Below are 9,377 nucleotides of genomic sequence, written 5' to 3' on the forward strand. Positions count from 1 at the left end.
AAGAAGTCGAGGAAGTCGTGTGGCTTGTCCAAGGCCATGCCGTGGTAAGTGACAGGGGTGGGATTTGAGCCTTAGCCCGTCCTCATGCTCGAGTCCAAGTCCTTAACACCACACTGCCTCCCTCAGGTGTCTGGGCCTCCTGACGTCGGGCCTGGAGGTCACTACAGTGAGAGAGGAGGAAAACCGGGGAGCCGGCTTGGCTTAGGGCAGCGGTGTTCCTTCGGATGCTCCAGCCAACGAGTCTGCGGGACTGCGGGCATTCTCCCTGTTACGGAGGGAGAAGGAGAAAATGGGTCTCTATTTCGGTGCGGCCCCGCAGGTACCCGGGAGTCGAAGGAGCGGGTGTCCCGGGAAGGCAGTGGACGAGGCCAGTTTACCGCGGGCTGGGCTACTTGGGCGCCAGTCGTGGGGGCCAGGGGGCGGAGAAGGGGCGGAGCTTGAACGCCTCACCCCGTCACGTGACGGGGCCATCATGGCGGCGGCCAGAGGCCTACCCGGCTCCCGGAAGCAGGCTGTGAGGGGCGGGCGCGCTGCTGGAACCCGAACCGGAGTAGGAGCCGGAGGTAGAGTGGGTAGGGCGGCCGGGCGGCCTGGAGCCGGACGTGTCCGGGGCGTCCCCGCAGACCGGGGCAGCAGGTGAGACGGGGTCTGGGCGAGGTGCGAGCAGGTGTGGCGGCGCTGGGCTGGGGCTAGGGGGCGCAGGGGGGTGCCTATGACCCGGAGGAGCGGGAATCCGAGATGCACGCCCGTGACCCTGAAGCAACTCAGGAGGCCTGCGCGGGCGGGAGGGATGCCCTCGACAGATGGAGAGACTTTGAGGGCGAAAACGAGCTCTCCAGAGAGATTGGGGGTAATAGAAGTATGCAAAAGGTGTAGTGGAAGAGGACAGCACCCCCTTAATTTGTAGAGCTGGGATTATGGGATTAGTGTATTAGAAGAACTCACTCTTCGCTATGCCAGGCAAGGGTGGGGCGAATACTCAATCTTCTCCGCTCTCCTCTTACCCCTCCCTGCCCCACAGTGTCCTAGGAGACCTGCTCTGGCGGGCCACTCCTCCCACCCACCCGACTGGTCCCTCCGGTCTGAGCTCTAGGGGAGTGGAGTTGAGGGGTGGGGAAATGCAGTTGGGGAGGTGGGTGGGTGAAGCTGACTTCTGCTTAGACACCCAGCCCCTTGACACGTGCTACCTGGGCAATGGATGTGATTACGAGCCCCCTTCCTTCTCTAGGTCGTCCGGGGGCCCGCCATGCTGGTGACGGCCTATCTTGCTTTTGTGGTCCTCCTGGCCTCCTGCCTGGGGTTGGAACTGTCAAGATGCCGGGCAAAGCCCCCTGGAAGGGCCTGCAGCAACCCCTCCTTCCTTCGGTTTCAACTGGACTTCTATCAGGTCTACTTCCTGGCCCTGGCGGCTGACTGGCTCCAGGCCCCCTACCTCTATAAACTCTATCAGCATTACCACTTCCTGGAGGGTCAGATTGCCATCCTCTATGTCTGTGGCCTTGCCTCCACAGTCCTTTTTGGACTGGTGGCCTCCTCCCTTGTGGATTGGCTGGGTCGCAAGAAGTCTTGTGTCCTCTTCTCCCTCACTTACTCTCTGTGCTGCTTAACCAAACTCTCCTGGGATTACTTTGTGCTGCTGATGGGCCGAGCACTGGGTGGGCTGTCTACGGCCCTGCTCTTCTCGGCCTTTGAGGCCTGGTACATCCACGAACACATGGAGCGTCATGACTTCCCTGCTGAGTGGATCCCAGCTACCTTTGCCCGAGCTGCCTTCTGGAACCATGTGCTGGCTGTAGTGGCAGGTGTGGCAGCTGAAGCTGTGACCTGCTGGATGGGACTGGGGCCAGTAGCACCCTTCCTGGCCGCCATCCCTCTCTTGGCTCTGGCTGGGGCCTTGGCCCTTCATAACTGGGGAGAGAACTATGATCGGCAGCGTGCCTTTTCGAGGACTTGTGCTGGAGGCCTCCGCTGCCTCCTGTCGGACCGCCGTGTGCTGTTGCTAGGTACCATACAGGCCCTGTTCGAGAGTGTTATCTTCATCTTTGTCTTCCTCTGGACGCCTGTGCTGGACCCACATGGGGCTCCGCTGGGCATTGTCTTCTCCAGTTTCATGGCCGCCAGCCTGCTTGGCTCTTCGCTGTACCGCATTGCTACCTCCAAGAGGTACCACCTTCAGCCCATGCACCTACTGTCCCTTGCTGTCCTCATCGTTGTCTTCTCCCTTTTCATGTTGACTTTCTCCACCAGCCCAGGCCAGGAGAGTCCAGTGGAATCCTTCATAGCCTTTCTACTTATTGAATTGGCCTGTGGGCTCTACTTTCCCAGCATGAGCTTCCTGCGGAGAAAGGTGATCCCAGAGACAGAGCAAGCTGGCGTACTCAACTGGTTCCGGGTTCCCCTGCACTTACTGGCCTGCCTGGGGCTCCTGGTTCTCCATGACAGTGATCACAAAACGGGCACTCGGAACATGTTCAGCATCTGCTCTGCCGTCATGGTGATGGCTCTGCTGGCAGTGGTGGGGCTCTTCACCGTGGTCAGGCACAATGCCGAGCTGCGGGTGCCCTCACCCACGGGGGAGCCCTATGCCCCTGAGCTCTAACCCTGTTCCAGAACAAGGGGGCTGGGAAGGACTCTTGGATCCCATCTCTCCAGGGTTGTACAGATCCCTCTGTGACTGACTTTGCAACTCTCTGGCCCCTCAGCCTGCCCTGGTGCCCCTCCTGCCAGTGCTTTGAGTTGGAGAGCACATGGGGGTGATGGCCTAGAAAGAAGAGGCCAAACATTGCCTCTGTGTTACTCCCTCTCCCTTTTCGACTTAAAAATAAACACTTTTAATCGATTGTTGATGTGATTCACTCATCCTCACCTGCACCCACTTCCATAATTTCTGGTGAGTCGGAACCTGGAGAGTTGGAGGATAGAGGCTGGCTCACCTGCAGAAAGCATTTGTATTTCTAGCCTTGTGAAGACTGTCTCCAGCTTAAACTGAGAGCTGTAGCCTCTTAGCAGAAATGGGTGGGAAGTGCCTGAGGCTCTGAGGCCTTCTAGATCTTGTCACCCTGGGAACAGGTATCGTCTCTAGTTGCCCAGCAGGACCCTTGCTCCACATCCAGAGTGAGACAGTTTCTGGAGCATGTGGGGTGAATGCCCACGCCACTGCACAGAGATTCCAGGGGCTTGAGTTGCTACTGTGACCACCCGGTGGGGCAGATCTGGGACCTGCCTGCAGGAAGAAGCTTGCAGCTCAGCACGTGTATGCTACCTGCCTTCTGCCTTTTTCCAGCACCACCAGGGGCTACCAGGTCCTGTGTCCCGTATCCTCGCATGAAACCTAAGCAAAGGGCTAGCAAGGGGAGAGAACAGCAAATGGCTGAGGGACTGGGACACCCTGTCTGTACCTGACTCTTCCCCACCCAGCCTCAATGAGAGTGAGGAAGCCATCAGGGCAGGAAACAGTACCAGTTTTGTGGGCCCCTCCCTCCTTCACCTGATTTTATCTCCCTTTCCTCCTCCCACCAAAACCTAGGCTTCTCAGGGAAAGTGGAGCCAGCCTTAAGAAAGGTGGGGATGAAGGGAGGGTAGGCTCAGGGGTATGTCCTGGAATGTGCTTGAGCTGGAGATGGGGGGACCCACCCATTTTTGGAAAGGGTTTGGCGCTATTTCCCTGGGTCCCAAGCTACTTTCCAGACAGGAGGATGCAAGAGGTACCAGGACCTGCAAGTTCCAACCTGTGTGGAGAGATAACATCAGCTAGGGCTACAGGAATGCAGCCTGGATGTGCTTCTGCAGGGGGAAATAGGGGGAGCAATGAGTGGGGGGCTCAGGTCCCTATTCAGTGAAGGGGGGGAAAGGGGTTCCTCCACCCAGACTGCAGGGAATAGAAGTTGAGGTTAAGTACAGAAAAACAGATACATTTTCCTTCCCCCATCTTGAGGCTGAGACAGAGTCCTCTTGCAAAATTCCACTTCCTCTTTCTGCCCTGTTGAGCTGAACCTAGATATATTTTATAGTTATTTGTAGACTCTCCATCTCTCTCTACCACAGTGCGGTCTCCTTGAGGACAGGAGCAAGTTGTGTCTTCTTTGCCTTTGTCTTCTCCATATAGACACGCAGTGGGTGCTCTGCTGAGGTTGTGGTCAGTACATATCTGGAGAGGAGAGACTAGCTCACACCTTGCATTTCAAGAGCTGCCCATTTGGGAAGTCTACTAGACTAGAGTCCAGAGCCTAGTTAGGTCTTTGGGATGACAGTAATTATTTACTAATGGAACCATGAGGGAGCCCCCACATTCCTAGGCAATAAGGAAATAGAAGAAGAGACAGACTAATGAGGTTCCTTTAATTTTGTCCCTGCTGAGCTTTCCCCAAAGGGGTTGGTGGTGGGTAGAATGGGAAGGACTCTCTCCCATCAGAGGCACAGGGAATTAAGAGCTCCAAGGCATCTTTGACATTGTCCATTCAGCCTTAAATATATTTTTTATTAAGCATCCGCTGTATGCCATGCAGTGTATTTCTAGGTGCTGGTAAATTTCTTTTATAAAGAACATGTAGCAAGTGAATGGCAAAGCCAAAGCTAAACTGGGCTCCTTGCTGCCTGCCTAGTGCCCCTTCTATGACAGGTATTGCCTGTGTTCCCTGGGTCTTTGCCGACCTGCCCTCCCCGCCCAGCCTTGCTCCCTCATCCCAAGCCCCATCCTGGGAGAAGGGCAAGAGACTGGGAGTGTTTGGCCTCTGCTATCTGGTCCACTTTTTGGTATCTGCCCATATGGGTCAAAGGAGAGATTGATTCACCAGGCGCACTGCTTATGATGCTCTGCTGGGAGGCCGTACAGGCAAGTGGTTAAGAGCATGGAACCAGAGCCCAAATGCCTGGGTTCAAGTTTGTGCCTTAGTTTCCTCATCTGTAAAGTAGGGATGATAATACAGTCTCTACCCCCATAGGGCTCTTTTGAGGATTAAAAGCATTATTGTATTTAAGTGCTTAGAACAGAACTTGGCCCACAGTGTAAGCACCACATAAGTGTTTGCTTTTATATTTTATTTTAAAACTTTTTCAGTCCAGCTGAGGCTAACCAGATCTGGTTAGAAGAATGAATGGATGGACCTGTCATGGGGTATAGAACTTTCCAACTCATCCCAGTGGCTGGGTGATTCCCAGAAGTGTTTATCCTTGGTCCTGGCCCAGATAGAAGTATCAAGCTATTTGGGAGGCCTTCTGCTCTGGGGTATGTGAGCAGCTGAGTAGGGTGTCAGTATGTTCCACTTGAACTCATTTCCTCTTCCTCAAGTGGGAAGGTCAGCTTGGTGTCAGACTTGATACACACCACCATCTTTCACTAAGAGGCTCCTGATTTTCTGACTTCCCATCCAGCTGGACACATGATTATTTGATTTGGAACTTTTAAGTGATCCTGAGGATAGCGGAAACATCCCAAGGAACTAGGAGCCAATGGACAAGAAGGCAGGAGGATTGGGTCATGAGGACGGCACTGGGTTCTGAGGCCTGGAGGACTATCTCTTCCTGGAAATTCAGTCCCTGCTCAGGAAGAGGAGGGGCTTTTCCCAGCTAATGGCCATGGCCCTTGGGCTAGGTCTAGGTTCTGTTCCCCATCACTGTTCCCCTGACCCCAACCCTGTGTTCTCTCTGTCCATTTTATTATTTTCTGCCACCATTTCCTCACAGAACCACAGAATGGAATTATAAAACAAACAAAAATTTGTCCTGCTTGGGATTAGATCTAATGTTATAAAGATACTTCATGGGGCGCCTAGGTGGCTCAGTTGGTTAAGCAACAGCCTTTGGCTCAGCTCATGATCCCGGGGTCCTGGGACTCGAGTCTGGTCAGGCTCCCTGCTCAGTGGGGATTCTGCTTCTCCCTCTCCCTCTACCACTTCCCCCTGCTTGTGCTTTCTCTCACTCTGTCAAATAAATAAAAATTAAATTAAAAAAAAAAACTTCACATTTGAGGGGCACCTGGGTGGCTCAGTGGGTTAAAGCCTCTGCCTTGGGCTCAGGTCATGATCTCGGGGTCCTGGGGTCAAGCCCCCCATTGGGCTCTCTGCTCAGCGGGGAGCCTGCTTCCTTTCCTCTCTCTCTCTCTGCCTACTTGTGATCTCTGTCAAGTAAATAAAAAATCTAAAATTAAAAAAACTTCACATTTGCATTAAATTTTTTTTATATTTTATTTATTTATTTGAGAGAGAGAGAGGCAGAGATAGTGACAGAGAGCACTAGTGGGAGGAGAGGGTGAAGCAGACTCCCCACAGATCAGGAGCCAAATGCAGGGCTCGAAGTTCCTTAAGTATTAAGAGATTAATACTTAAATATTAATCTTAAGTATTAATCCAGGACCCCAGGATCACAACCTGAGCCAAAGGCAACTGCTTAACCAACTGAGCCACCCAGGCGCCTCACTTTAAAGTTTTTTTTACAGTAAAGTTATATGAACTCACTGTAAAATCACCAAATGCAAATACAGACATACATGTTTAATATAAACAATTTATGAATTTATATATAAAATGTAAAAAAATTGACAGGCTCCTTTAATCTCACTCTTTGTACCACTATTAAATGTTTGGAGTCTAGGAATGCCTGGGTGGCTCAGTGGGTTAAAGCCTCTGCCTTCAGCTCAGGTCATGATCCCAGGTCCTGGGATTGAGCCCACATTGGGCTCTGCTCAGCAGAGAGCCTGCTTCCCCCTCCCTCTCTCTGCCTACCTCTCTACCTACTTGTGATCTCTGTCTGTCAAATAAATAAATACAATCTTTTAAAAAAATGTTTGGAGTCTAATCCATAGACTTAATATTAGGATTTTTTGTTTTGTTTTGTTTTCAGTAAACTCTGTGTCCAACGTGGGGCTCAAACTCATGACCCCAAGATCAAGAGTCCCATGCTATACCGACTGAGCCAGCCAGGTGCCCCAGTTGGTTGTTTTGTTTTTGTTTTTAAATAAAAATTGAATCTTGTGCACCTGGGTGGCACAGTCGTTTAAGCGTCTGACTCTTGGTTTCAGCTCAGTTCGATCTCAGAGTCGTGAGATAAAGTCTTGTGTTGGGTTCCACGCTCAGTGCAGAGCCTGCTTAAGACTCTACCCCTCTATCGGCCCCTCCCCCACCATGTCTGTGCTTTCACTCTCTCTCTCTCTCTCAAACAAATAAATCTTTTTTAAAAATTGAATCAAAGTGTTGAATAATTCTCTTCTGCACCTTTTTTTTTTTTTAACATAACAGTATATCTCATTTTTCTCTCTTTAAAACAGCTGACATCCTCAGGAAGCCTATACAGTCGTTCATGTATCTCTGACACCTTTGTATGTTGGTACATACAAGACATGATTTTTAATGGCTGCAAGGCACTGTTAGAACTTTTGGAAAGCTTTTCAAGGCTATTCTATTTGAGGACAGCAGAACCCCTGGGAAGCAGTGAGGCTTGATGTTACTATCCCCATTTGACAGATAATATATGGAACAGGTACCAGAATCCAGCCCCTCTGTCCAACCTCAAATTCAAAGTTCTTTCCACTTTCCTGTGCTCTTTAGAAGCTTGGGTTTCAGGTGAGGGACTGAATTTTGTGACTCAGGTTCATACTGGTCAGCATGTATCAATCTCTTAATACTTAAGGAACTTCCTACTTTTTGTAAGAAGTAGAAGAGGAATAAAAAAGGATAAATTCTCTGCCTTTAAGGAGTTTAGAATCAAGTAGACATAATAAATACATAGGAAAAAAGTCCTAGAACACTCACTACACAACGTGTAAATAAGCACCAACTACTAAGGTGTAAGCAGAAGAAATGAGTAGTGTGAAAATTAATGTATTTATTGATCATTCACGAAGACCTCTGTTTGGTCCCTTACCCTACAAAAATTATGTATGTAATGTCTATAACATACATTTGCACCAGCATTAGTATTATCATTCCAACACTGAGATTCTTTGGTGATGTTCTTGTTCTTATCTTTGTTTTTTAAAATAGTCTTCTCTGCTAGATTCTGAGCTCCTAAAAGAGGTTGATGATGATGAAGAAAGACGATGATTGGGGCGCCCACTGGCTCAGTCAAAAGATCATGCCACTCTTGATATTGGTGTCCTGAGTTCAAGTGCCACATTGGGTGTAGCAATTACTTAAATAAATAAATAAATAGGAAGGAAGGAAGGAAGGAAAAGAAAGGAAGGAAGGAGGGAGGGAGGAAGGAAGGGAGGGATAAGGATGAATTATCCATTAGAATTCAGGAAAAAGTGAACTGAAAAACCTGAATTTTTGAACTGAATTCTTTGGCGGAGGAAGGAAAGAGAAACAGCGCCAACTGAATCTGGACGTTCGGGGAAATAGTACTTACAAACGTAGGCCATTAAGCACTGTGAAATAGCCCAGTGAATGAGTTTTCCTGGTTCTTCCTCCCTCCCCTCCACCCTCCATCCCCCATCAAGAGCGCTAGATCCTCCATCTTCCTTATACGATCCAGTTGATAGAGCTGATATAAAGAGCAAGGCTGGAAGGCAGAGAGCTAGAAGTCGCCATGATGCTCCTGTCAGTACCCTCAGAAAATTGTTTTGTTTTAAGATTTTATTTATTTATTTGACAGAGAGATCACAAATAGGCATAGTAGCAGGCAGAGAGAAGGAGAAGCAGGCTCCTTACTGAGCAGAGAGCCCGATGCGGGGCTCGATCCCAGAACCCTGGGACCATGACCTGAGCTGAAGGCAGAGGCTTAACCCTCTGAGCCACCCAGGCGCCCCAGAAAATTGTATTTTTAAAGAATTCCAGGAAAGGCTACGCCCTATTTTCCCAGTAACCCAAAACGCGTGAATTTCCAAGCAAGTTCTTTTTGTTGTCTTGCCTATTTCTCTTCTCTTGAAATTTAAACTTTCTGAGCACTGAAGATAAAGAAGAGTCTTAAGAAGGAACAGGGCTGGCCCTCCCGATAGCTACTAAGCGACGGATAGGTGAGATCTCTGCCTTGGCCAGAAAAAGTGGGGAAACCCGCGCCCCCAAGAGGCCTTAACGCACACAGCAGCACGACCCCGCCTCCGGCATCACGTGACGGTGCCGCACAGCGGGTAAACTACAACTCCCACAGCGCCGCGCGGCACGCCGGCGTTACAAAGCTCTCGCTGATTGGTGACTGGGCATATTTGAAAGGGGGGGCTGGCGCGGAAAACGAAGGTTGCATCTTGGATCCTTGCGGTGTACTCACACTGGCGACTAAGTCCTGGACCTGGGAAGGAAGCGACCTCTGGGGCAATAAGGCCTGAGGGACTCGTAAACGTGTGTACGTGCCAAGTGGGTCCCCGGCGCTGACTTGAGGGAAAGGCGGAGGCGGCTCTGCGAGAGAAAGTTGAGAGACCTCAGGACATTTTTGTGGGCGCGGAACTC

General features: G+C 50.5%; 1 protein-coding gene across 2 annotated transcripts; it reads left to right on the plus strand.

The window, feature by feature from the left end:
• The first annotated feature begins 450 nt into the window (after window positions 1–450).
• Window positions 451–2,840, plus strand: MFSD5 (major facilitator superfamily domain containing 5). Of its 2 annotated transcripts, XM_080812232.1 has the most exons (3): window positions 451–636; window positions 1,229–2,163; window positions 2,248–2,840. In XM_080812232.1, exons 2-3 carry the CDS (start codon window positions 1,247–1,249, stop codon window positions 2,597–2,599), a joined length of 1,269 nt encoding a protein of 422 aa, XP_080668358.1. In that variant the 5' UTR covers window positions 451–636; window positions 1,229–1,246; the 3' UTR covers window positions 2,600–2,840. The 2 variants fall into 2 exon arrangements, with proteins under 2 accessions (XP_080668358.1, XP_080668357.1); XM_080812231.1 differs by having other exon boundaries at window positions 454–636; window positions 1,229–2,834.
• Window positions 2,841–9,377: the final 6,537 nt, after the last annotated feature.

Source organism: Martes martes (genome assembly GCF_963455335.1).
Source record: "Martes martes genome assembly, chromosome: 8".
NCBI classification, from domain to species: domain Eukaryota; kingdom Metazoa; phylum Chordata; class Mammalia; order Carnivora; family Mustelidae; genus Martes; species Martes martes.

Coding starts and splice junctions, on each gene's coding strand:
- MFSD5 (XM_080812231.1), top strand. CDS start 1,247: ATGCTGGTGACGGCCTATCTTGCTTTTGTGGTCCTCCTGGCCTCCTGC.